Consider the following 27,785-nt stretch of genomic DNA (forward strand, 5'->3'; position numbering starts at 1 on the left):
CAAAAAGAGTTAAGCGCTGTAGATTTGTGAGCTCATCTGATTTTTCATACAGCATAGCTTGTTATATTCAAAATAGTAAAAGGACATATGTTAGATAAAGAAAAGAGGGAAAATATGTTTCACCAAGCCTGTTATGTCAGCCTGTGAACATGTTGCACCTTGAATTCTACTCTCTCTTCGTTTCATACAAATATGCACTGCTCATTTTGCTGAGTTAGCCTCCTTTTTAACTTAAACTAGTTTATCATACAATGCACAGAAAATTTTCAGTTACAGTTTCTTAAGCTACTTAGCTCAAGCCTATTCACCTGAGTTTAATTCTTTTAGTAGATAGAGTTTCTTGCTCTTCCTTAATTTCATTAAGTTTCATGCTTCTAAAAGCAAATTTGGACAAGGATCCAGCACAATTTGATTTGCTTCACCAATTAATTACTGACCTCTCTTTTATACAGAATTCCTCTTGTGTAACAAAATATTTCAGTTCTTTAACTTGTACCCCCAAACTTGAGCTAGTGTTTGCATTCTGCCTACAGGCTTGTATGCTTCCCACAGTGCTTTCCCTGTAGAGAGCTATCAGAATTTACCTAAGGTGATGCTTCTGAGGGAGCAAGAGCAGATTTGTAAATTGTAAATAAAACATTTGCTAGCTATTAATTACTAGCCACTTGTGCTGCCAATCTTGTTGAGGGACTGATTACGAAGAGACAATATCCCAGAGGATGTACTATGCTTTAAGCCCTTCCAAGGAGTCAATTAGCTGGAGTAATGCTGGGATGGTTTATGTTTCACCTCAACTTGTGGCTAGTTTCCAGCAAAGTTAAATAATGATTTTTTGTTCTCTGTAAAACACTAAAACCATCAACAGGAAGCTCTACTGTGAAAATAAAGATGCTTTTAATTTCCATCAACTGGAGGATTCATATTTCTTTCAAATCCTAAAGGTGCTTTAACAGTTGAGTAAAATGTGAGTAAGTCGCATGTTTAGTTAATCCTATCCCTGACCTCAATGGATCTATGCAGAGGAAGCCACTATAACCTGTGTTGTTGCTCTTTTAGATTCTTTGGCTAATCACATTTTCAAGATTTTTGCCAAGTCTCCTACAAAATAAAAATCTCCAATGAGCTATAATGAGCTGCCAGATGATTTCCCATGTTGATGGATATCGAATAAATAGCCTCTTTTTTTAGTCTACCCAGAACCGATTGATAAATTAAAATTTATTTCGCTTTCCACTTATAGGGCGGAATTTTAATGTGGCGTGGCGTTCCCAACGGTGGAAGAGGAATTGGGCGCCACTTCCGCTCTCTTGCTTTTCTTACACGATTACAATTAAAATTTAAAGTGCTGGTGGCTTGCAGGGGAGAGACGTGTGATTCAGCAGTGGGGGATGCTATTCAGCAGTGAAACCCCCAGTCAGATGACAATGCAACAGGTATGGGCGGGCTATTCAAGAGCCTCCTGGTCATTAGGTAGGCTCTTCACCATGGTGACAACTTTCCTGCCAAACTCCATTGCTGTTAATATAAGACTTATTCAGAGCACAAAGGTGTTTTTTTCTAATTTAAATTTCACTTGTAATTACATTGGTTTAATTTATTCATGGATCATTATTATTTGTTGAGACCAGTTTAATCAGAGAGCTAAATATACCGTCCTCATGGTTGTCAAGCACTGATGGTTATAGGAGAGTTAGGGATATTTCTATATTGTGGAAGAAACAATGTTGTGTTTTTTGTTCGTACTTTATTGAATGTTCATGTTGGTGCCCAGTGTTGTACTTGCCATTCTTTGGGACATGGCTGAATTTGCAGGTTCAGCAGGCCCTCCCTTCTATGCATTGAAAATAACATTATCCAAGATAACTCTCAGCAGGGATAATCGAAATGTTGTAGGTGAACTCAATACCCCGTAAGGACTCTTCCAGCCAGCACCCTGAGATGGGCCCATAAATGGGCAGCACTGACACCACCCTTTAGGCCCCTCATTTCCTTACCTTGATTGAATGTTCCCAACACACCAAGGATGCCAAGCCCTTTCCCCTTTTACTCCTCTATGCCCCCAACCTTGGCTGCCCCTTTCACTCCCGCACCACTAACTCATCCCTGTTGGTTCTGAGCCTCCATGCAACCTGCCATTCTCCTGCTGCCCTTCCTTGTGCTGCAGAATTCAACAAAAAATCAGCTGACCTCAGACACAACTACACAAACCCGACTGGTGCATGCTACCTTTAAACGAGTGTGAGCCGGGTGCCATGAGATTCTCATGCACCGCTCATTTTATCTTGAAGGTGGGGCATAATTTTAAAAAAACGTTTCACGGTAATGAGTTTTCATCGCATGCAAAAGTGTCACAGGTGGGAATCTGCCACAGGACAGCATGAGGCCCAACATGCCACAAGTACACTATTGATTTAATCTTTGCATCTCCGTCAAGAAATCAAAATTTTGGCTCCTGATTCGTTCAGTCACCCTGCACGCCATGTTCCCCGCTCTTGCAGGCTCCATAAAATCCCTCCCATACAGTTAGGGATTTAACTCACATAATGTCAATAGCATAGCATAGTAATAATGTAAGCTCATCATAAGTATAATAACATCACTTTATGTGATTAAAAGTTTTGGTTATGTGAAGGCGAAACTATTTGCCATGCCATTTCTGAACATATGAAAACTTCATCCTCTATAAACCTCAACACCTTTCAGTTTATATATGTTTGTGTTCCTTGTACAGAATCTGTTGCATGAAATAACACAGCAAGATCAAAGTATATTTACTTGAATATAATTTGTTTTCAATTACAGTGCTTTTTCACTTATTATGGTTCTGTTTTTGATGCGCTTTGGAAATTTGAGCTTCCAGACATTACTTCTCCTTCTGTTTCAAAGTGAATCCTTGGTAATGAAAGGTATGTTGACTAAATTTAGCATTGAATGGATTAATTTGAAGTGTATGATTAACAGCTTAAATGTTTAGATATATTGGTTATATGTGTGTAAATTGGCTGCCATGTTTCCTACAACAATGACTGCACTTCAGAAAGTGCTTAATTAGCTGTAAATTGCTTTGGGACATCTTGAGGTGGTGAAAGGTGTGATATAAATGCAAGTTCTTTCTTTTATTTTAGGTGGGCTGCATTCTGTAACAGTTAACCTGATAGTGTGTAAGCTAATTGTTTTACATAAATGTTTCCCCGCTTAATGGAATGTGGTCAAGCATCATTAAGGGTCAAAATAGATTCATAATGGAAATTAGAAATGTATTATGATCTCATTAATGTTTTGTTTTATCAGGTAAAAATTTCAAAGCATTTAAAAAATTAAATGCTTTCTAAAGTTATGTAGGCAAACTTGACAAACATTTTGCTTCAGCAATAGCCCATTAAATGCAATGAGATGAACGACAAGCTTTGTTTTGGATGGTGCTTATTGAGTATAAATATAACAATGATAGATTTCACTCATAACCTAAAAAGTTATATAATTGTAACAAAATTTTGCAACTGCATTTGGAACAGAATGAAAAATAAGAATATATTTTGCAAGTTCATGCTCCTGGTGCAGAACTTCAAAAGAGTGCATATTAGCTATTTGGCTGTGAAAATCAGTGGGCCCTGCAATGCTTTCTCCCTATTCAAATGATCAGAGGATAAATCCTATGGCATATATTGACTTTTATACCCTCATACTCACCACCAAATTCCTGATGTGCTTATCTACCAGGCAAAACTCTGGCCAGTATATGCCTTCAAAGGTCCATGTTCAGGTACATTTTAAAAAAAAAAGTATGTTTCTGGGGATGGTCTCCAGTGATCTCTTCAAGGACCACTGGTTTGGATACATGTAGACATATAGACTGAGAGAGCCCCAGATTTGCAGAGGGTCTAGTCCCTGTTTTAGGCAGGCAGTGCACTTCTGGCATGCTAGCTCTTTGTTTATTGGACATTTCAATAGCTGTTTTAAGCCTGTAAAATGGGTGCAGCATCAATGAATTTCTAGGCAATAAAGCCTACTTTATAACATATTTATGTAGTAACATCATTAAATAGAAAAACAAATGCAGTGAAAGGCAAGGTTTTGCATAAGGCTCAGGAATTAAATTTATGAATTTGATCTCAACCTAAGTGGTTAGGAGCAGGCTATAGGGAGTTTCCATCAAACATTAAGAGCAGTCCACTCGGCCCCTTGAGCCTGCTCCGCCATTTAATAAAATCATGGCTGATTTGATTGTAATCTCAACCCCACATTCCTGCCTACACCTGATAACCTTTCACCCCCTTCCTTATCAAGGATCTATCTGCCCTTGCCATAAAAATATTCAAGAATTCTGCTTCCACCACCCTTTGAGGAAGAGAGTTCCAAAGACCCATGACCCTCTGAGAGAAAAAAAATTCTCCTCATCTCTGGCCTAAATGGGCAACCCCTTATTTTTTAAACTGTGGCCTCTAGTACTAGATCTCAGTAGAACTGGTAGTGACTGTCACTGCCAGAGACCTAAAAGAAAATTGCCTATTGCTCTTTGAAGCGCTATTTTCAATATTTAAATTTAAAAGAGAAAATTTCACAGATGCCAAGGACTCAGCAAAGTGAAAAAAATGCACCTCTAAACGAAAAACTTGCACTACAACTTTTGTAAAAGCAAGCACAGAAGATGGAATTTATAACAAATGGGGGAAGGAAGGGTTTGATTAGTAATGTGACAAGCCACTGAAAAGAGATGAGCACCAATTCTGTTAATCAGATGTGAGGTTCAGTGACAAAATATTTACAAGACAATACTTAGACCAGAGTTAGAGTATTATATGCAGTTTTAGGCACCTCGATATAGAAAGGACATTAAAGCCATAGTGAGCATATAGCAAGATTCATCAGAATTACACCAGGTTGAAAAACTTTAGTTGTGAGGAGAAACTTAAGATACAAGACTATTTCTATTGAAACAGGGAAGGCTAAGAGGAGATTTAATAAAGATTTTAAAAATTATAAAGGATCTTTTTTGCTAATTATGGAAATATTATGATATTATGAAATGCCAACAATTAGGACTACGTAATTTATGAATGATAGGAGGGCGAGGTTGGTAAGGAGAATACTTGAGCTATTAATTAATATACAGTAGGAAATATAACACTTGCCTGTGGAACCTGTCCTCATGGTTTAATTGTTTTAGCCCTGATTCTGATGAATCTGGTGATTTTGGTGCTGCACACGCTCCAAGGCCAATATATCCTTCTGAACTCCTTCTGAAGCTGCAGTGCTCAGAACTGAACGCTACTGTAAATGGAGTCTAACCAAAGCTTTATATAACTGTGCCACAGCTTCCACCACTTTGTGTTCCAGCCCTCTTGAAATAAAGGCCAACAGTCTTGAATTTTTCTTGTACTTGTCCGCAGCCATTTAGTGATTTCAATACTTCAACTCCTAAATCTCTCTGCTGCTCCACAGTTCCTGCTTTCTAGCGAGAACCTAAGAGTAATACCAGGGCGTGACAGTGGAGTACCTGTAAACCTTGAGGTAATTGGGCCACATTTGGTAAAAGCTAGACAGGTTACCCATCAGGTATGTTGTAGCATACAGCCAACAGATTTGAGGGCAGGTAAATGACTGCCAAGGAGGCACTGGGGATAGGAAGGAAAAGCATCAGAGGAAGAGGTGAGGTGTTTGTCAAGGTCAATGGAGACATTGGCATTAGCTTTGAAAGTTTAGAGCATGAACATGCTGATATGTTACCTCATCATGATACCATTCTATTCATTGAGTGCAAATTGCGCCTTCTTTCAAAGTGATATTTTTTCTATTATTTGTTCATGGGTTGTGGGTGTCACTGGCTAGGTTAGTATTTATTGCCCATCCCTAATTGCCTTCGAGAAGGTGGTGGTGAGCTGCCTTCTAGAACTGCTGCAGTCCATGTATTATAAATACACACACAGCACTAAGGAGAGAGGGAGTTCCAGGATTTTGAGCAAGCGCCAGTAAGGGAACAGAGATATAGTATCAAGTCAGGATGCTGTGTAACTTGAAGGGGAACTTGCAGGTGGTGGTATTCCCATGCATCTGCTGCCCTTGTCCTTCTAAGTGGTAGAAGTCACAGGTTTGGAAGGTGCTGTCGAAGGAGTCTTGGTGAGTTGCTGCAGTGCATCCTGTAAATGGTACATATTCCTGCCACTGTGTGCCGATGGTGGAGTGAGTGAAGGTTTATGTTGGTGGATGGGGTACCAATCAAGTGGGTTGCTTTGTTGTGGATGGTTTTGAGTTTTTTTGAGTATGGTTGGATCTGCACTCATCCAAGCAAGTGGAAAATATTCCATAACACTTCTGACTTGTGCCTTGTAGATGGTGGACAGGTTTTGGGGAGTCAGGAGGTAAGTTACTTGCTGTAGAAATCCCAGTCTCTGATCTGCTCTTGTAACCACAGTATTTATATGGCTGGTCCAGTCCAGTTTCTGGTCAATGGTAACCCCCCCCCAGGATGTTGATAGTGGTGGATTCAGTGATGGTCATGCCATTGAATGTCATGGGAAGATGGTTAGATTCTCTCTTGTTGGAGATGGTCATTGCCTGACACTTGTGTGGCACTAATGTTACTTGCCATTTATCAGCCCAAGCCTGAATGTTGTCTAGGTCTTGTTGCATATGGAAACTGGCTGCTCTAGTGTCTGAGGAGTTGCAAATGCTGCTGAACATGGAGCAATCATCTGCAAACATCCCCACTTCTGACCTTATGATGGAAGGAAGGCCATTAATAAAGCGGCTGAAGATGGTTGGGTGTAGGACACTACCCTGAGGAACTCCTGCAGTGATGTCCTGGGAACAAGATGATAGATCTCCAACAACCACAACCATTCTCCTTTGTGCTAGGTATGACTGACCAGTTGAGAGTTTCCCCCTGATTCCCATTGACTTCAGTTTTGCTTGGGCCCCTTAATGCCATACTCAGTCAATTGCTATCTTGATATCAAGGGCAGTCAGTTTACAGTCAAGGGCAGTTTGGCTCTTGAGTTCAACTCTTTTGTCCGCGTTTGCACCAAGGCTTTACTGAGGTTTGGAGCTCACCAGTTGGTCTAGACGTGAATTAGTGCTTCAGATTAATAATGGGATTTTTAAAAATTCTGGTTGTAGTGAGTTTTGTTGTATTTGTGCTCTGTTTCTGTCTATGGCTAGTACATAATTGTCATTATTAAAGGCTGTTGTGGCCTCCCTGAAGTCACTTTTCCATTTTTTCAAATAAGGGTGATACAGGTGATTACTTGACAATGAAGGCAACCTCTGAGGAAGCAGGTATTGACTCACATGATCCCGTGCTGGTGGTGCCATACCATGTCCTTATTGAGATTTTTAAAAATCCTTTTGGGTCACATATGATTGCACTAATGTGTATAGATAATGTGTATAATGTGCATGTAACATGATATTCTGTATAATTATGTTGCCCTTGCATTGTTGTTGATCTCAGTGGCAAAAGTGATAAAGTAATTGAACTGGCTCGATAATAAATTTATGGAGTCTTTGATACACCTGTGAACAGTAAAGTAGCTGACCAAGCCAGAAAGTGACCCCAATGCTGAAAGGAGCACACTATATATAAATTAACGGCCATCCTGACCTTCATGGCCACTTTCAGCGTTGTTACATGTCATGTAGAGGTCTTCCATAACGAGGTGGCACAGCTTTTCAATCTTTTCTTACTAAGCTTCAGTCTCCTTAGGCACCTCAGTGATCGATGACAGGTAACTTTGCCTGCTACATGAAACCTACTTTGTAGCGGAATGGCAGAGCGTGACTGCATACAACTACGTGTGCTACTTATCACCATATGTAGCCATTTCCTGCTCTTGCTGGCTCTCCTCGTCCAAGTCCATTGCAGGAAAGATACTGAAAATAGACCTTATGCATTATCAAAGCTAAAGAAAAATACAATTTGAACCAATCCACCGCATCCTCATTGAACAAAACCTATCTCATTTGTGCAAGATGAACACTGCACTAGTGATGCATTACTGCTACAATATGGGACACCCAATTTACAGCTTAATTACCCCAGCACATTCATGTCCACACGTTGATGCCTCCATTCAGCATTTTAATACTGTTGACTACTATTGAACAATTGTTGCCAAGATAAAGCTTTTACATCAGCAATAATTCTAGTCTCTAGGCTTGATTTTATGTTATCGGTGTTCCGCTAATTGAAGTCCCAATGTTCACACTATGAAATGAAGGGGGACAAGTAATAGAAAGAAAAACAGTACAACTAGAAAGTAGGAACATAACTGAAGAATGAGAAAAAAAACAATGAGTGGCAGGATAGGGAAGAAAGGGATTAATTTGGAGGGGATTGAGAAACAAAAATACTCTCCCACTGACGAATCATAATATGAATACTCTCCCACATATGAATCACTGATGATTCATAAATTCATGGAAGTAAATGCAATGGTGTGAAGATAAAATTAGATACGAAAAACTGCTAGTGACAAAAAGAGCATTTGAAACACTAAATGTTTTTCACAAACACATAGCATTAATCAGGCTGCAAAAGATATCTCCATTAAAAAAAACAGACCTGCTTTGTGATCCTGAGTTGAATTTTTGTTGACGGACATACAGCTGAGGAACAAAAACAGAATTACCTGGAAAAACTCAGCAGCTCTGGCAGCATCGGTGGAGAAGAAATCAGTTAACGGTGGAGAAGAAATCAGTTAACGAATCAGTTATACAGCTGACGAACCTCGACAAAAAGTGTTGTGCTTTTCACATACCTTTTTTTATTAGTTTTTACTCCTGAGACTTTCCCCTGTGGTTTTTGTTTGTTTGCTGTCTGTGCAAAAACCAGTTCAAAGGCTTCTTTAATATACTTGTTTTTGCAAATAAGGTGGCTAAGGAAAGACTTTGAAACATAATTATCGGAAAAAAAATGGTTAGAATTTGACTTGAGAGAAGGATTAAATGTAAGAATATGAAGAAACTGCTCTAATTTGCAGACAACTCCAATAGGTCACACAGTGCATCAAAGTTGATGTCATGGATGATAAGATCAGAAAATGGTTTGATCTTTCATGTCATGACTGACAATAAATGTGCTATTTATTTCAATAGCTTTGTCAACAGAGATTTGACACCCTTTAAGCAACTGTCAGAGCTTTGACAAGTTTTTTATTCAAATTCTACATAGCATAAAGAAGGTAAGTGGGTGCTCAAAGGAGTTTGGATGGTTGATATGTTAATGAGAATGTAGCTCATAGCTAAGCTTCCATTTTCTCCATTTGATTTTTGAATAGGGTCATGGAATTTCTAAAATTCAAAGTTCTGTTCTTTTAAAAGAGATTTTTTTTCCATTTACTCCTTTAAGATCTTTTGATTCTTTGGAAAGCCCAGTGCTAAGCTTACACTTGCTTCCAACATTGATGAATACTATTGGGGAAATCAGGTATTGCACTGAGCGACATCCTCGGGTAGCTCAGGAATGCCCCTGGACTCTCCTCAAACTTGTGCACATAGACTGCACAGGTGGAAGACTTGCCCGTTCCTCTTCTTCCTCTTAGATCCAGATTTTGGATTGATCATAAATGGAAGGAAAACTGACCTGGCTCCACCCCAAATTGTAGTCCTTGTATGCAAAACTGCCCAATTTCCATCCTCTCACAACTTAGGGATTTGGGCCCTGTTCCCAATTTGTATTCCCATCTAACGAGCCTCCAATCTGAAGGACTGATTTTTTTTTTATTCCTGTTACTGTCCTGATTCGTCAAACAGTTACAGGGCAGAGCTCGGGTAAACATTGGAAGAGAAACACTGATTATCATTTGAAGTTCACTCAATCTGACTCTGGGTGGTCTAAGATTATGCAGCCAACACTTCCACCAGAAACAGTTGGCGATAGGGGTCAAATGGCACAGTTTGACTCAAAAGCAATTTTCATGTTAATTAGCACTGGCACATTACTTCCTCAACCCAGTCACAAATTATGGGTGATACTGGTTGAGAGGCAGCCATTTGTAATGTTAATCATGAGAAACAGGAAGCAAAAGCTGAAAGAACATCTGGCTGTCATTTTTCCATGATCCTTTTAGGCAATTCATGCCTTTAAGTCTTCAGTATTGCTGAAAAGAGAGACGTTTTTGTCGAAGATTATTGTCTTGCACTCATCAGGACAATTCACAAAAAAATGCTATTGTCATGGAAACAACATATTTATACAGTATGAGAAGAGAGTGCTGATTGGTTGGCAGATGGACTCTGATTGATAGAGGCATTGCCATGGAGAATGCACCAGTTGATGGTGACTGGCAATTAACTGCCAAGCAATGTTTGAAATTTAAACCAGGAAGCTTGACTCTGATTGGCCAAGACATTGCCCTGGAGAATGAACCAGCGAATGGCTGCCACTTATTTTGTTTAGCTGAAACAGGTGCAATGTGTGTACATGTTCTTTCTGCCTGCAAAGAACAGGGCCCTGCGTATTAATATATGTAGCTTCCAATGTATGCAAATGCGCCACACTGCAAGTCCAACTGACAATCCTAAATTGGTTGTCAGCATAAGTCTTAGCACACTGTTGGACACTGTTTTGAGCTTTGCAAGCAGGGCTGGTTGGGGACGGTCCATAACTTGCCCGTTGTGAACAGCGGAAGGGACATGCTGTTTGATACGATCCACCAGTCTTTGGGACATAGGGCCTACATATCTAGCATCACATTGGCACTGAAATTCATACAGGATATTACTTATTTGTGTCATTGAGCTGCCTTAGGGAGGTTGAATTGATGTTTAAAAAAGTAAATGAAAGGTTTAAAAAATTACTTAAACATGTCCCATGGGACATGTTTTTATATTTATGAAATTTTAAAAATTAACTTAATAAAAGTTTTAGGAAAGCTCATCCCGCTCGTGGATGAGGTTTCCTAAAAAATGCGAAGGCTGCTTGGGCTTTTCGCCTGCCCGCCAACCTTAAGGTTGGACAGGTAGCGTTAACAATCACACTAATTCTTTTGTTAATGGCTTTAATAGGCTGTTTACATTTCGGCAGACGCACAGCCAACTTCAGCACTCGCCCGCTGAATGAAATATCGCGATGGCATGTGGTGACGCTGGGACGCACATTCAACATCACGTGTCGGGCCCGTCCACGCACACGACTGAAAAATTCTGCCTTAAGTTCTTTATATTTGATAATAGGTTTTAAAAGTCACTTTTCAAATTATTGTAATGTCTCACTTGTCCTTTTTCATCTTGAATATGAAGTTAGAATATTATATTTAGAAATACATAGATAATAGCTTCACATCCTAAATATACATACAGAGTGGTTCTGTTCTAAAATTGATATAGCCTTAAAGTTCAAACATATTTTCACCTAGAAATGCAGGCCGCACAGTGCACAGCCTCCTAAGCCCCTAATAATGAGCAGAAAGTGCATGCTCATTACGAGTCAAAAGTGTGCCAACCACCATGTTAGTAAAGGCCAAATAATTGGCATACAGTGTTGATGCCAGAAACAAGGGACCTAACATCTGTTTAAGGCCTCTCTGCGAGATTTGTTTGCCTTGAGGCAACTAGTGGTGCCTGCACTCATGAAAATAATGACCTAACAGGTAGTCCTTAGAGAAAATACCTGTTAGGCCGCAAGGAACAAAGTAAAAGTTAAGAATATGCACACTATTATGCATGTGAACCACACCCTCCCCCTCCTCCATGAATTTCACCACTCTCTTCCCCTCTTCTCTCAGCGAGCTGTGGATGCGTATTAGGTGGCAGCAACTCAATGATAATGAGGCCCAGGGCCCAATATCCGGTCACTCTTGGGCCATTCAGGCACAGGGATCATTCCCTGTGCCCAAAATTAGATTGCTTGAATTTCTAGTTTTGATCCTCCAATTTGAATTTGTTTGAATTTGAGAAGATTGGCTGGCTGACAGAAAACAGAGAATATGCATAAATAGGTCTTTTTCTGATTGGCAGGATGTAATGAGTGGAGTCCTACAGGGATCTGTGCTGGGGCCTCAACTTTTTACAATTTACATCAATTACTTAGATGAGGGGAGCAAAGGCATGGTAGCTAAATTTGCAGATGACACAAAGATAAGTAGGAGAGTAGGCTGTGAAGAGGACATAAGGAGGTTGCAGATGGGTATAGATAGGTTGAGTGAGTGGGCAAAATTCTGGCAGATGGTGTATAATGTGAGAAAATGTGAAGTTGTTCATTTTGGCAGGAAGAATTAAAAAGCAGAGTATTACTCAAATGGAGAACAACTACAGAACTCTGAGGTTAGAGGGATTTAGCTGTTCTAGTGCATGAGTAACAAAATGTTCGTGTGCAGGTACAGCAAGTAATTGAGAAGGCTAATGGAAAGCTATCCTTAATGACGAGAGGAATTGAACATAAAAGTAAGGATGTTATGCTTTAGTCATACAGGGCATTGGTGAGACCACATCTCGAATACTGTGTGCGGCTTTAGTCTCCTTATTTAGGGAAGGATGTAAACGTGTTGGAGGTGGTTCAGAGGAGGTTTACTGGATTGATACCTGGAATGAGTGAATTATCTTATGAGGAAAGGTTGGGCAGACTGGGCTTGTTTCCACTGGAGTTTAAAAGAGTGAGGGTTACTTGATTGAAGTATATATCATTCTGAATGGTAGTGACAAGGTGGACATGGAAGGGATGTTTCTTTTTCTGGGTGAGTCCAGAACTAGGGGGCACTGTTTTAAAATTAGGGGTCACCTTTTAGGACAGAAATTAGGAGAATTTTTTTCTTAGAGGATTGTGCGACTTTGGAACTCTCTGCCTCAGAAGGCGGTGGAGGCGGGGTCATTGAATATTTTTAAGGTGGATAGATTCTTGTTAGTCAAGGGAATCAAAGATTATCGGGGGTATCTGGGAATGTGGAATTTGAAACACAAGCAGATCAGCCATGATCTTATTGAATGGTGGAGTAGGCATGAGGGACCGAATGGCTTACTTCTGCCCCTATCTTTTATGTTCGTATGAGTTACCTGGAGGGCACTTGGTACCATGAAACCATTTCCCAGTATGAATCAACACTGGCAGGAGAGGAGGGGGAAACAAAATGGTTGGTAAAAGTCCTTCCCACTTGTATCTTGCCTTTTTGATTGCATTTTATTTGTCATTCTGTTCCTAATTCTCCTTCCATATCTGTCTGCCCATTGATCTCTTTCATGAGTAAAATTTTCCAAGAAGATACATGAATTGAAAATGCTGTTGTTAATGTTCAATCTGTGCTTTGTTATAGATTGATAAAATTTGACCCATTCAACAGGGGAATGGTACTTAAATGGTTTAGTACAATATAATTCACAAATAAATAAATATTAATATATTTTACTGTTGGTTAATGACAAATTGTAATATTAATATCAATCTGACAATCTATATTATTCCATCTGATTTATTGTCTTACCTGTGATTTCTTTGTGTTGCCTGAATCAATGATTTGTTTCAAAACCCAACTGCTCCGCTTAAAAATAGGGTCTAAACTCTAGAAAAATTGCCTTTTGTGCTTGACAGCTGGGAAACAGACCTGCACTGTATAGCAAGATAAAATACCAATAAGAATATTATTCATTGGAAATTGCATATGGTTAGTGTGTTGTAATGATTCGTACCAGATTAAGTTTGTTACTCAATTTCTCTACTCATAAATAAAGATGTTTGTAAAACAACAATGGAAATATGTGCGACATTTTCTTTTAAAATTTTCCATTTTAAACGATGTGACTGAAATGCTGCTGCTGGGCATTTAGATTTTCTTGAAACATAATCTCTTCCCCCTGTATTACAATATTAATCAGATTTTTATTATAGTTTGAATTTAATTGGATAAATTCCTGAATCACTTCCCTGTATTGTAATGAAAGTAGAGGGTTTTTTTGTTTTTGAACATCAGCAGAAAAATACCAGATTTGAATATTTTGCTCAAAGTAGAACCAGGTGTTTTCTTTGTGGCAATATTCCTGACTATATTTTCGACATGTCAGTATAGAAGAGGTTTCTTATCCTGCTTCTTCGTGTTATGTCGCAACACATCAATAAAATGTCAAAGTTTCAATTTCAATTTATTTTGTATTTTTCCTAGGTGCAGCTGTGCTAAGTATTATTTTACAACATTTTCTCAGTGGATTGATAACAACATTGACATTTGGTATCATGATGCTGTGCACCCAGAAGGCTGAGGAAAGAATACAGGTAAAATTGGTGTATTTTATGACATAGTCATTATTTTGCTAACCTGGTATAGTATTTCAGTGTCAGTTAGGTTATCCTACATGTGAAATTTAGAGTAGACAATTTGTGTTACTCATATCACGCTATCCGGTTCTTGAGACGTACTGTTTAGATAAAACAATTATTTTTATTGGTCCAATTTTTTTCTGTCATAAACATCAATGTCATTTTATCCTGTTACAAGTACAGGTTGTTAAAAATAAGAGCCTATTTGAAGTTGCACAATGACTGATTTTGAAAAGGCCATAATCCACTGGATTTGAATCTGAAATGATGTATACATTCCAGCTGTCTATTATGTAAAGAAACTGCAACACTTTTGGGCAGGGGAGCAGGCTTAGAGGATTGGGCAAGATCTTTACCATCTTTCCCACAGTCATCAAGTATTGCTGTTCAACTATAAATACTGTCAATTGCAGCAACTTCCTTATGTTCCTGCCCTTATATTTAGTCTTTCTATTTCTTCTGTTTCCACCATTTTAACTTTATTTTATAGCCTTGACACAAATATTTAAAAAACCTAGGCCAGAATCTTCGGCTCGGTGAGCAGCGGCGGGGCCCGTTTGCCGAGGCGTAAAATGACGCGTCCTGACGTCACCGCACATCATTTAGATTTTTAAAGGCTTATTAAGGCCATTTAAATAACAATTAAACTAATAAACTGAGCTGCCCGTCCAACCTCATCCACGGGTGGGATGAGGTTTCATGAAGGGCTTATAAATTAAATAAATTTTTTCATTAATGTTCATTGACTTGTCCCAACTCATGTGACTGTCAAATGAGGGGACATGTCTTAAAATTTTTTCTTTTCTTTATTAAAATTTTTCTAACTTAACCTAATCTCCCTGAGACAGCTCTGTGCCTCAGGGAGATTTCTGTGCTCTTTCGTGCGCATTCGCGAAAGAGCGCAGGCCCCAACTCAGGGAACCCTTCCCCCGCCGGCACAGGGAGCGCTTAGCGCTTCCGGGCGCACGTCATGCTGGGCGGGCCTTAATTGGCGCGGACCCGATCAGGGGTGCCAATTGGGTCCGTGCCTGCCCCCGCACAGTTGCCCCGATGGGGGGGTGAAGATCCTCCCCCTAGGGATGTATTTTGGTGCTTTATGTATGTTCTATGAATGCACAATTTACTGCTGTATATAATTCTATATTTTTGGGGACACAGATGCTGTTCCAGTTAAATGCTGACTTTCATGATACTTTCAGTTTGTTTAATTACGAGATTTCTTCATGAAACCTTGTGGTGAAATATGGAGTTCTCAAAGGGCTGTAGAGTTGGAGGAGGAATCCTCCAAATTGAGTTTTTAACGAGAAAAAGCAAAATAACCTTACCTAAGATGTCGTTAGGATTCAACGCTTACTTAATTTTGTTAATTGCCCAAACTTTGGTTACAGTTCTTGCTGGCTTTTCAGCCATGTGGTTTTAAGATTTGAAAGGGGCTTGACAGGATAGACACGGAGAGGTTGTTCACCCTGGCTGGACAATCTAGAACAAGGGAACACAGCCTCAGGATAAGTGGCCGTCATTTTGGATTGAGATGAGGAGAAATTTCTTCACTCAAAGGGTTTTGAATCTTTGGAATTCCCTACCCCATAGGGATGCTCCATCATTGAATATACTTAAGGCTCAGATTGACAGAATTTGGTCACTCAGAGAATCAAGGGATATGGGGAACGGGCAAGAAAATGGAGTTGAGGCAACAGATTGACCATGATTGTCTTGAGTAGCGGAGAACACTCGAGGGGCTGTAGTGTATACACTTGCTCCCATTTCTTATACCCTCACTAAGGATCAAACCATTGGTTTTAAATTGACAAACCAGAGTAAAGGTTCAAGGCTTATAGTGCAAAGCAGTGCAATATTAATGGGTTGAGTCTCACCTATCATCTCTATGCTTGCTGACCTACATTGGTTCATAGTTCACCAATGCCACAAATTTAAAATTCCCTTCATGTTCTTGTCCTTCCCTATCTCAGCTTCCTCTTCCGACTCAACTTTTAGAACTCCGTGTTTATCCAGTGCTGGCCTCCCGTATACCCCACCCCTGCATGCGCCCCCCCTTCCACCGCCATCACTTTCTTTGCCTCATCACTGGTGGCTATGCTTTCAGCTGTCTATGCCTTAAGTTCTGGAATTCCGTCCCTAAGCCTGACTGCCTCTTCTCTTCTTGCCACCTTTTAGATGCTCCTTAAAACTTACCTCCTTGACTTTGGCCTTCCTTAAAGCATTCCTAATGTCTCTTCCTTTGGCTCAGTGGCAATTTTACACTGTATCTGATTTCACTCCTGTGAAGCAAAGTGACTAAGTGCATGGTAGTTCTAGCAAGTTTTTTCTCAATTATGTAAAAAGATAGAGGGCCATTAAAGACTAGGAGGGATTCCGGGGGCAGATTCAAGTGTAGTCTTGGAATATGGCAGACATTTAATGGCAATTTTGTACCATTCTTTTCAACTTATAACATAATGTTGATGCTATTATTGACTTTGTTAAAGTAGATGTGGATATAGGCCTTGTTACATTTAGTGACTTTAAACAGTTTGAGCTGATGGCCCTAATGGCATTCATCCTAGGATACTCAAAGAAATGGGTGCTGTTTTCTGTGAGTCATTTTCTCATAGAGCTCACTGGTGTTTGGATTAGAGGGAGGTCTATTTAAAAGGGGAAACATCAGAACGAGGAAACTATGGACTCATTTGCTTGACTTCGCTTACAGATAAGTTATAAAGAATCATTAGAGATATACTGATGACCAACTTGAAAGAGAAAAGGTTCTTAGGGAATCTCAACATGGCTTCTAGAAAAAAAATGTTCCTGTCTCACCAGCATAGTTTTCTTGATGATCTGGTTAACATTGTGTACCTATGCTTACCAAAAGACTCTGACAAAGTAAAAACCTTGAAATGGTTGAGCCTTGTGAGATTGGTGGATGGATTTTGAAGTAATTAAGTAGCTGGTTGTATTTTGTGGACAAGAGGTAGATATTAATAGTATAGGGTCTGTGTGGGAGTGGTCCACAGGATGGAGACATTTCTGAGGGGCATCGGGACCTTTGCCTTTCACAATTTATGATCAGAAAGCACCTGTCTTTGTGGGGTTGAAATCTCTCGTAGAGATGATACCCTCCATTGTGTTGTATGACACCACCACCATGCTAAACGGGATGATTCAGAACAGATCTGGCAGTGCAAAACTGTGCATCCTCGAGGCACTGTGGGCCATCAGCAGCAGCAGGATTGTATTAAACCACAATCTGTAACCTCATGGTCTGATATATCCCTCACTCTACCATGAACGTCAAACCAGGGGCTCAAGAAAGGAGGTTATGTTGGAGCTGTAAAAAACATTAGGCCACAGCTGGAGTACTGTGTGCAGTTCTGTTCACCACACTGTAGGAAGGATGTGATTGCATTGGAGTGGGTGCAGAGGAGATTTACTAGGATATTGCCTGGGCTGGAGTGTTTCAGCTATGAAGAGAGACTGGACAGGCTAGGGTTGTTTTCCTTAGGGCAGAGAAGGCTGAGAGGGGGACCTGATAGAAGTATACAAAATTATGAGGGGCATAATAGGAATGATAGGAAGAAACTTTTCCTCTTAGCGGAGGTGTCAATAACCAGGGGCATAGATTTAAGGTAAGGGGCAGGAGGTTTAGAGGGGATTTGAGGAAAATTCTTTTCACCTAGAGAGTGGTTGGAATCTGCCTGAGGTGGTGTTAGAGGCAGGAACCCTCACAACATTTAAGAAGTATTTGGATGAACACTTGAAACCCCATAGCATACAGGGCTATGGGCCAAGTGCTAGAAAATGGGATTAGAATAGATAGGTGCATAGTGGCCGGCATGGACATGATGGGCTGAAGAGCCTGTTTCTGTGCTGTATAACTCTGTGACACTTTGACTCTAATCCTGGTCCAATGAGGAGTGCAGAAGAGCTTTCCAGGACCAGCACCAGGCATACCTAAAAATGTGTCCATTATATGAAACTACAATATAGGCAAACATGCGAGGTAAACAACATGATAGACAGAGCTAAGTGGTCCCACAACCAGCAGATCACATCAAAGTTCTGCAGTCCTGCTGCATCCAGATGCAAATGGTAGCATTTAACCAAGTGTGGCATCAAGGAGCCCTAGTAAATTTGAAGTCATTGGGAACCAGGAGAAAACTCTCCACTGATTGGAGTCATGTCTAGCACAAAGAAAGATGGTTGTAGTTGTTGATAGCCAATCATCTCAGCCCAGGAGTTTGCTGCAGGAGTTCTTCAGGGTGATATCCTAGGCCCAAATATCTTCAGCTACTTCATAAATGAGATGCCCTCCATCATAAGATCATAAGTGGGGATTTTCGCTGATGATTGCACAGCATTCAGCACCACTCGCAACCCCTCATATACTGAAGCAGTCTAATTCCATATGCAAGCAAGACCCAGACAACATTCAAGCTTGGGCTGATAAGTGGCAAGTAACATTCATGTCCCACAAATGCCAGACAATGACCATTTCCAACAAGAGAGAATCTAACCATCCTCCATTAACATTCAATGGCATTATTCTCACTGAATCCCCTACCATCAAAATCTGGGGTTTACCAGTAATCAGAAACTTAACTGGACCAGCCATAAAAATATTTGGCCTCAAGAGCAGATCAGATTTGGAATTCCGAGGCGAGTAACTCATCTCCTGACTTTGCAGATTATTTCCAGCATCTACAAGGCACAAGTCAGGAGTGTGATCGAATACAGTTCACTTGCTAGGTTGATTGCGGCTCCAACAACACTCAAGAAGCTCGATTCCATCCAGGACAAAGCAGTCCACTTGATTGCCATCCATCCTCTGCCTTAAACATTCACTGCCTCCATCTTTGAAGTACAGTGGCAGCAGTGTGTACCATGGACTGCTGCAATTTGCCAAGTCTCTTTCAATAGCACTGTCCAAACCCGCAACCTCCAATACCTAGAAGATTGAGGGCAGCAGATGCATTGGAACACTGCCACCTGCAAGTTCCCCTTCAAGTTATATGCCATCCTGACTTGGTACTATATCTCCATTCCTTCACTTGCGCTTTCTCAAAATCCTGGTACCGCCTTCCTAACAGCATTGTGGGGATATCTTCACCATGTGAACTGTAGCAGTCCAGGAAGGCAGCTCGCCACCATGTTTTCAAGGGCATTTAGAATAGCTAATAAATGCTGGCCATTCCAGTGACCCAATCTCCCATGAACAAAAAAAGAACTTTCAAGGTGCTCGATAAATTGACCAAAAACTGTCTACTGCATTCTTAAAACAACCAATGTACACGGGTTGAATTTTACGGCCTCCCGGGGATGGGTTGGCAGAGCGGGAAGTTGGAGGGGGGTGGGTGAGGCGGGGTGGTAGAAGTGAGTGCACTGTAAAATTAGGTGATTGAGTGTCATGCACAGTGCCATTCCCAGCACCTATCAACCCACCAATTTTACCAGCAGTGGGGTTGGTGTTGGATGGCCTGTTCACCCACGGGCCAATTGAGACCCTTAACTGGTCTCTTAAGGGCATCCTGCCGCCACCGCTGGATTTTACCCATGGCTGAGGGTTGTCGGTGCTATTGTCTAGCCAGCAGAGTGAAATATGGCAGGCTGTTGGCTGAGCAAGGGAGGATGCCTCCTTTTCAGACCCTTGTGCCAATTGGAGACTCCTCCAAGGTGTTCACCACACCCGCCCCCTGCCTTTTTTCATCCCAGCCGCCCACACCCTTGCTCCCTCGCTGGGCTCTGCCAGCCTGGCCCCGGTGAGACCCCAGACTTACCTTGAAGTCTGGCTTCATCGCAGTAGGCTTCCCTCTGGGTGTGCTACAATCGCAGCAATGGCTACCGTTACCAGTGGTGCTGCTGGGACCAGAGAGTCTCCAGCCATTTGACGGCAGCTCTTGCAGCCGGACCTTCCATTCCAATAGTGGTGGAAGGTCCGCCTTATGCCAATTAAAGACCTGATGGCAGCTAAATGGCAGTGGGGTGAGATGGCCAACCGGGACAGTTTTGCCTCTGACTTTTCTGTCCTTGACCCCACCCCCAGCATAAAATTCAGCCCCATGTAAAACGTTTAAGGGAAAGGTTGTTTGAAATTTCTTATGGATCAAATAATCACAGAAACATTTCTGAGAAGATGGAAATGAGGACTTTGCTAAGTGACAAACAAGATCCTTCACGGCACACAGCTGAGTTATGAGGCAGACACGCAAGAACTTACAAGTCAGGCTGTTGTACTTCTTTAAGAATGGATGGTTTATTTTGCATTAAAATGTACTGACCTCATGGGGTTCATCTGAGGGGACAATCATATAATTTTATCTTAATGTGTTTCAACTGCTCCTTGTGATCACCAGATACTTTTGTCTGTAATCACAAGCTTCTAATGATTGAATTCATCTCTCAAGTGATAAGAGTGGGAATGGGTGGTAAGGGGGTAAGGGGGACTGGTGGGGGAGCACAGGTTTGTTCGTTGTCTATTGTATTATTGGGCATTGTAAATGCCAGACCGGATCTGCGCTTGCCCCTTGCATTCTTGTGTGTGAATGGAACAGGTTACATAATCTCCATTTCCGTTTTCTCGTTTGAGGTGGTCTCCAACATTTCAACACTTGCGAGACTAATCATGTCCTTAGCTGATGCTTTGAGTCCTGCATCATGTCACAATCTGTCTCCTTGTATTGGGCAGACCTGAGGTAGCCCTTCATTAGAGTCTTCAGCATTGCCTTGTGGGCTAAGAGAGCCCTTTCTTATGTGTCCTATTAATTGTATCTCACCCTCTTAGGATATAAGTCTTTCTTTATGCTTACTAATTAACAATAGTTTACATATCTCTTAATTTCTCTATCAAAGAATCAAGTTCTGCACTTTAAGTTTATCTAACAGTGCTGAAACTCTTTTGGTTGAATATTAGGATTGCCAGACTCCTTTTGGACTCCTTCTGAACTGCTCACAACACATTATTTATTTTATAAACTTACCAGCTGTGCACTCTGATGTTTATCAATGACTTTGGTAGGTCCCGGGATCCTTCTGGGCATCTGCTGGTGGATCAGTTAAAAGTTACATTTTCTGGCCTCAATATTCCTGGGGCTGGAAAAGGCATATGTAATGGAGGGTGTCTGGATTATGGTCCAGATTTAGATTCTACCAATATCCCCTCATATTTCAACCAAATCTTGATCTTCCACCTGCCTTTCCCCCTCTGTGTTAAAGGGACATGTCAAATCCAAGTTCCCAGGCTTTCTTGGGAATATCCTGCCTTTATGCCATTGAAAGGCCTCAACATGCCACTGAAGGCCTGGCAAATTCTTTTGGCACCTTCGAAAGGCCCAGAATTTTTAATACAGTAATTGATCCTGGCGGGTGTTGATCATCTCCAATGTTAGATTCACTACAGTGCAAAGAATTTGACATTTTTTTTTCTCTTTATTCAGCCCATTTGGGCAGTGGGAAATTGTGCAAGTGGCCCCCATCCTCTCAATGACTTGGTTTTAGGTTTGGAGCAACGCTGGGCAGGGAATGTTCTCTGCCACACTTATGCTGGTGAAGCAGGAATTTCCAAGCCTCTGCCTCACAGATGTACCTAATTAGCATCGACTACTTCTAACTATCAATAAAAAATGATAATAGGGTAATTCTTTGGCTTCAAAATTTAATTAGCATTACACACTCTCTCTTGCGCAACACTCTCACTCTCCCTCTCTCTTTCCCTCATGTCCCTTTTCCTTGCTCCCTGTCCATCTTCTCCTTTCACTTTATAAAGTTTATAGAACAGAAAACAAAGGCTACAGCATGTGTTTAATGAAAGCACTGTAATTTCTTCTCTGTCACACAAGACATGTTCACATCTTCTGTTCAGTAAAGGTTTTGTGAAATGTGACCTCTAATTTTGAAAAGTGTTTGAGCAAAAACTGCTAGAAGCTAACAAAAAGCATTCCTCATCTTAGCTGACTAAATGGCACTCGTGCATCCGGGGGAATTAGGTAAACTGCACATGTTCAGTCTGTGTAATCCAAATTTAGTTCACAATGTCACAGCTCTGGGCAAAAATATCAAATCCAAACCCAAGTTTTTATGAGATGCTGAGGCCTTCAAGTCAAAACTTTAATGAATGAATTAGTAACAAGATTTGTCTGAGAAGAGTGTCCTTCAACATGAGGCAATAGGGAAGCTTAACCACTTGGCATCAAAACCTGCAGCTATCTGGCTGCACTGTTTGCTTCTGTCCATGACTGTGTTCAACTTTTATGGCACAGAGTCATTTCAGTTACTATCAGCTAGGCTGCCACAGGAGCATGGGTGACTGATGTATTTTACAGGAGAGCAGAGAAATTAATAACTTTTGGCATCATGGCAAGGCAGCGACAGTTAGGGCCACTCACTTTATGTGACTGTAGACTTTCCCAAGGTTCAGGGTGCATTCAATAGTACTCACATTGCTATGAGGTCCTACAGAAAACCTGCTCAACTACTTCAATACAAAAAATTTCCACTCCCTGAATGGACAGATTGTGTTTGACAAAACGCAAAGATACCTCATGTCAGCGCAGGATACACTGGCAGTTATCAGAATACATTATTCCTTTGAAACTCTGATTTCCCCAAACTCTTCATGGAATAAAATCATTTCAGCAGATGGCTTGTAATCACTATCCCCATGAATAATTGTCCCGCTAGGAGTGTTGGGAATGCCCACTCCAGCGATCTGCTTCTCGGGAACAATGTGCCTCAAATTTCTCATGCAATATGAATACAATGTTATCTTCTAAGTCACACACCATCCTGACTTGCACATATACCACTGTTCCTTCATCATCACTGAGTTAAAATCCATTACAGTCAGATTTTTAAGGACCATTCCAAGTTGCAGCCTCCCAGTGAAAGTTTTCCCATTTTGCACATCCTTCTGCTTGATTTATGGTCTGCTTAATAGTGGAAAGTTAGCAGTTGGCGGAAAAAGTATTGTCACTACCTCCTGTGCATTACTTCCCTCCCATAGACTGATGCTTCTGGCAAGCCTGAAATTTTTAAAGGGCAGGATTTTCCACTCAGAAGACTAAATGTGGTGGCAGGTAGGGAAAAGTGTCACATTCTTTTGCACATCTAGTGCAGGAAGAGGATGAGTGATTTCATACGTTCTGCCAGGGTAATTCAATCTTCTGGCCAGCGTGGCAGGTTTCCGTGCCAGATCATCCACCTTTCTGCTCATTATATATGCATGAACATGAAGGACATTGTATCTTGTGGCTGGAAGGGCTGGGATTTGTCTGCTTCACCGTGACCTCATCGGATCATCTTTCCGGGCGCCATGTTTAAACCGCACCCGCACACATCATTCACTGTCTGCAGCCAAGGACTGGTCGTGGTGAGTGAAGGCCCCGAAAGGAAAGAAGCCAACTTTCTCCAAGTTCAGCGACAATGCGCTTCTGGACACTGTGAGGCATGCCGGGACATCCTTTACTCCCCTGATGGGAGATGGAGGCCCACCAACCTCAGCACGCCAGCTTGGGAGCATGTCGCCAAGGTAGTCAATGCCAGTGCTTCTCAGAAGAGGACCACCATCTAGTGCAGGAAGAGGATGAGTGATTTCATACGTTCTGCCAGGGTAATTCAATCCTCTCACTCTCAGCTCACATTCTCACAAGCCCATCAGACAGTTGCAGGGTTATAGTCCACAGGGACCTCACACACTGCCAGCACAAGGAACATCACCACTGACTCTGTCACGCACACTTTAATATCTTCATCTCCTCTCACATCCTGTGCAGCTGGCATCCTCAACCCTAACACAGGTCCACTCAGCATCCAAAGAAGGCAGGCATAAGACCATAAGACATAGGAGCAGAAATTAGGCCATTCGGCCCATCGAGTCTGCTCCGCCATTCAATCATGGCTGATAAGTTTTTCAACCCCATTCTCCCGCCTTCTCTCCATAACCTTTGATCCCCTTACCAATCAAGAACCTATCTATCTTGGTCTTAAATACACTCAATGACCTGGCCTCCACAGCCTTCTGTGGCAATGAATTCCATAGATTCACCACTCTCTGGCTAAAGATGTTTCTCCTCATCTCTGTTCTAAAAGGTCTTCCCTTTACTCTGAGGCTGTGCCCTCGGGTCCTAGTCTCTCCTACAAATGGAAACATCTTCCCCACGTCCACTCTATCCAGGCCTTTCAGTATTCTGTAAGTTTCAATCAGATCCCTCCTCATCCTTCTAAACTCCATCGAGTATGGACCCAGAGTCCTCAAACGTTCCTCATATGTTAAGCCTTTCATTCCTGGGATCATTCTCATGAACCTCCTCTGGACCCTCTCCAGGGCCAGCACATCCTTCCTGAGATACGGGGCCCAAAATTGCTCACAATATTCTCAATGTGGTCTGACCAGAGCCTTATAAAGCCTCAGCAGCACATCCCTGCTTTTATATTCTAGTCCTCTCAAAATAAATACCAACATTGCATTTGCCTTCCTAACTACCGACTCAACCTGCAAGTTAACCTTAAGAGAATCCTGGACTAGGACTCCCAAGTCCCTTTGCACTCCAGATTTCTGAATTCTCTCCCCATTTAGAAAATAGTCTATGGCTCTATTCTTCCTACCAAAGTGCATGACCTCACACTTCCCCACGTTGTATTCCATCTGCCACTTCTTTGCCCATTCTCCTAACCTGTCCAAATCCTTCTGCAGCCTCCCCGCTTCCTTAATATTACCTGTCCCTCCACCTATCTTTGTATCATCTGCAAACTTAGCCAGGATGCCCTCAGTTCCTTCATCTAGATCATTAATGTATAAAGTGAAAAGTTGTGTTCCCAACACTGACCCCTGCGGAACTCCACTAGTCACTGGCCGCCATCCTGAGAAGGACCCCCTTATCCCCATTCTCTGCCTCCTGCCAGACAGCCAATCTTCTATCCATGCTAGTACCTTGCCTCTAACACCATGGGCTCTTATGAGCAGCCTCCTGTGCAGCACTTTGTCAAAGGCCTTCTGGAAGTCCAAGTAGATAACATCCATTGGCTCTCCTTTGTCTAACCTACTTGTTACCTCCTCAAAGAATTCTAACAGATTTGTCAGGCATGACCTCCCCTTGATGAAACCGTGCTGACTTTACCCGATTTTACCCTGCACTTCCAAGTATTCTGAAATCTCATCCTTAATAATGGACTCTAAAATCTTACCAACGACCGAGGTCAGGCTAATCGGCCTGTAATTTCCTGTCTTTTGCCTCACTCCCCTCTTAAACAGGGGGGTTGCATTAGCGATTTTCCAGTCCTCTGGGACCCTCCCTGACTCCAGTGATTCCTGAAAGATCACCACTAACGCCTCCACTATCTCTTCAGCTATCTCCTTCAGAACTCTGGGGTGTAATCCATCTGGCCCAGGTGATTTATCCACCTTCAGACCTTTCAGTTTTCCTAGCACCTTCTCCTTGGTAACGGCCACCATACTCACCTCTGCCCCCCGACTCTCTTGAACTTTGGGGATGTTACTCGTGTCTTCCACCTTGAAGACTGACACATAGTACCTATTCAGTTCCTCCACCATTTCTTTGTTCCCCACTACTACTTCTCCAGGGCCATTTTCCAGCGGCCCAATCTCCACTTTTGCCTCTCTCTTACCCTTTATATATCTAAAAAAAACTCTTGCAATCTTCTTTTATATTACTGGCTAGTTTACCCTCATATTTAATCTCCTCCCTCCTTATTTCTTTTTTAGTTGTCCTCTGTGGTCCTTTATAGGCTTCCCAATCCCCTGGTTTCCCACTGCTCTTCGCCGCATTGTATGCTTTCTCTTTAGTTTTTATGCTGTCCCTGACTTCCCTTGTCAGCCATGGTTGCCTCGTCCTCCCTTTAGTATGCTTCTTCTTCCTAGGGATGAATTTTTGCTGTGTCTCCCAAATTACTCCCAGAAACTCCTGCCATTGCTGTTCCACTGTCTTTCCTGCTAGGCTCATCTTCCAGTCAATTCTGGCCAGCTCCTCCCTCATGCCTCTGTAGTTGCCTTTATTCAACTGTAGTACCGTTACATCTGATTCCAGCATCCTTATTGTCTGCCTTGGCATCCGTCCTGCACATAGTCTGGCCATTTGTTTCTGTGCAGGAGAAGATCTCCTTCAACAAAAGGGAGCAATCCCAGACTTGAGGGGGGATGCCTGAGCTCAGGGCCCTCATACAATATGAGGAGTGTGCGGCAGAGCTGGCCGGTGATGATCGGGACCATGCCCGCGCCAAGGGTAAGACCAGCGTCTCCCAAGCCAGTGAGAATCCATCACCAGCTCATCTTTCACCCAATGAAACTGTGAGTGCTTTGTAATGTTGTTGACTATGCAGCCAATCACTTATCTCTTCTATCTTTGACAGGCACCAGCAGTCCCGTGGCAGCCAGCCTATCAGCCCCAGCCCCCACACCGCCTCAGATGAGGATAATGAGGACACACTTGGCGAAGACCCATCACAGCGTTCACCTACACCCACCACCAGCACAAATGCACACACTCAGGCCACAATCTGGTGAGCAGGGCACATATTCATATGCACAGCAGGTGGAGGCTTAGACATCCAAGGTCACCGGCACTCAGAGGACTGCTGGAGGCCAGGCTGTTGCAGAGTCCGAATCAGATGATGAGCCTCTGGACTGGGCCCTCACAGATGTTGCAACTCCAAAGACAGACACGTCTAAAAGGTTATTGCACAAGATAGGAGCTCGTGGTATTGGGAGTAATGAATTAGCATGGATTGAGGATTAGTTAACACACAGAAGACAGAGAGTCGTGATTAATGGGTCTTTTTCAGGTTGGAAAGACATAACTAGTGGAGTGCCACTAGGATCATTCCTAGGGCTTCAGTTATTTACTATCTATATTACTTGGAGGAGGAGGCAGAGTGTACTTATTCCAAATTTGCTGATGATACAAAAATAGGTGGGAGGGCATGTTGTGATGAGGACATAAGGAATCTGCTAGGGGATATAGATAGGTTGAGTGGGCAAAATTAAGAGATACTAGGAGCACAAAGGTAGCACAGGTGACCTCAATCTGTGTATTATGTGCACAAATGTAAATAAATTTTGACTCATTCCCCTTCTCATTTTCTGTATACCTCATCTATCTGATGATACTCTCCATGGTCAGTCAAGCATCACAGATGCCCCCCCTCCTCCTAGATATCCCACAGCAAGACACCCAAAGCAGGCCAGGGGTCTCAGCCCTCCAGAGGACACCCGCCAAGCTTTTGTGGTGTCTAGAACCCTCTCATTACAGTGCCCGACTGTTCTGTGCGCAGTATCGACATGAATGAAGCGTCTGCCTCTAAGAAAGTTGTGGTTGGCCAAGGCATCTCTGAGACCTGCTTCAGAGGTTCATATAATGTTACCTCACGAGTTTAGAGCCTGGATACTGCTTTAGTCTCCTAATGCTTCTGAATTGTAGAGTGCTCAGTGTGGATCTTACAGGATTGAATGGCGACACACATGGAGTTGGTGCATCTTTCATTGGCTTCCATGTACTTTCCATCAGCCTTGAGTGTGTTTTACATATGAACCCAAACTCAG

At 42.0% G+C, this 27,785-nt stretch overlaps 1 protein-coding gene across 2 annotated transcripts in view; it reads left to right on the forward strand.

The window, feature by feature from the left end:
* slc33a2 (solute carrier family 33 member 2) overlaps window positions 1-27,785 on the forward strand; it is a 112,758-nt gene that overhangs the window by 40,510 nt on the left and 44,463 nt on the right. For both annotated transcript variants that reach the window (XM_078567153.1, XM_078567160.1), the window contains exons 4-5: window positions 2,803-2,906; window positions 14,088-14,197. In XM_078567153.1, coding sequence (XP_078423279.1) covers window positions 2,803-2,906; window positions 14,088-14,197 — 214 coding nt within the window. The remainder of the gene's footprint in view (window positions 1-2,802; window positions 2,907-14,087; window positions 14,198-27,785) is intronic.

The sequence above is a fragment of the Cetorhinus maximus genome, chromosome 2 (assembly GCF_964194155.1).
Source record: "Cetorhinus maximus chromosome 2, sCetMax3.hap1.1, whole genome shotgun sequence".
Taxonomy (NCBI): Eukaryota; Metazoa; Chordata; class Chondrichthyes; order Lamniformes; family Cetorhinidae; genus Cetorhinus; species Cetorhinus maximus.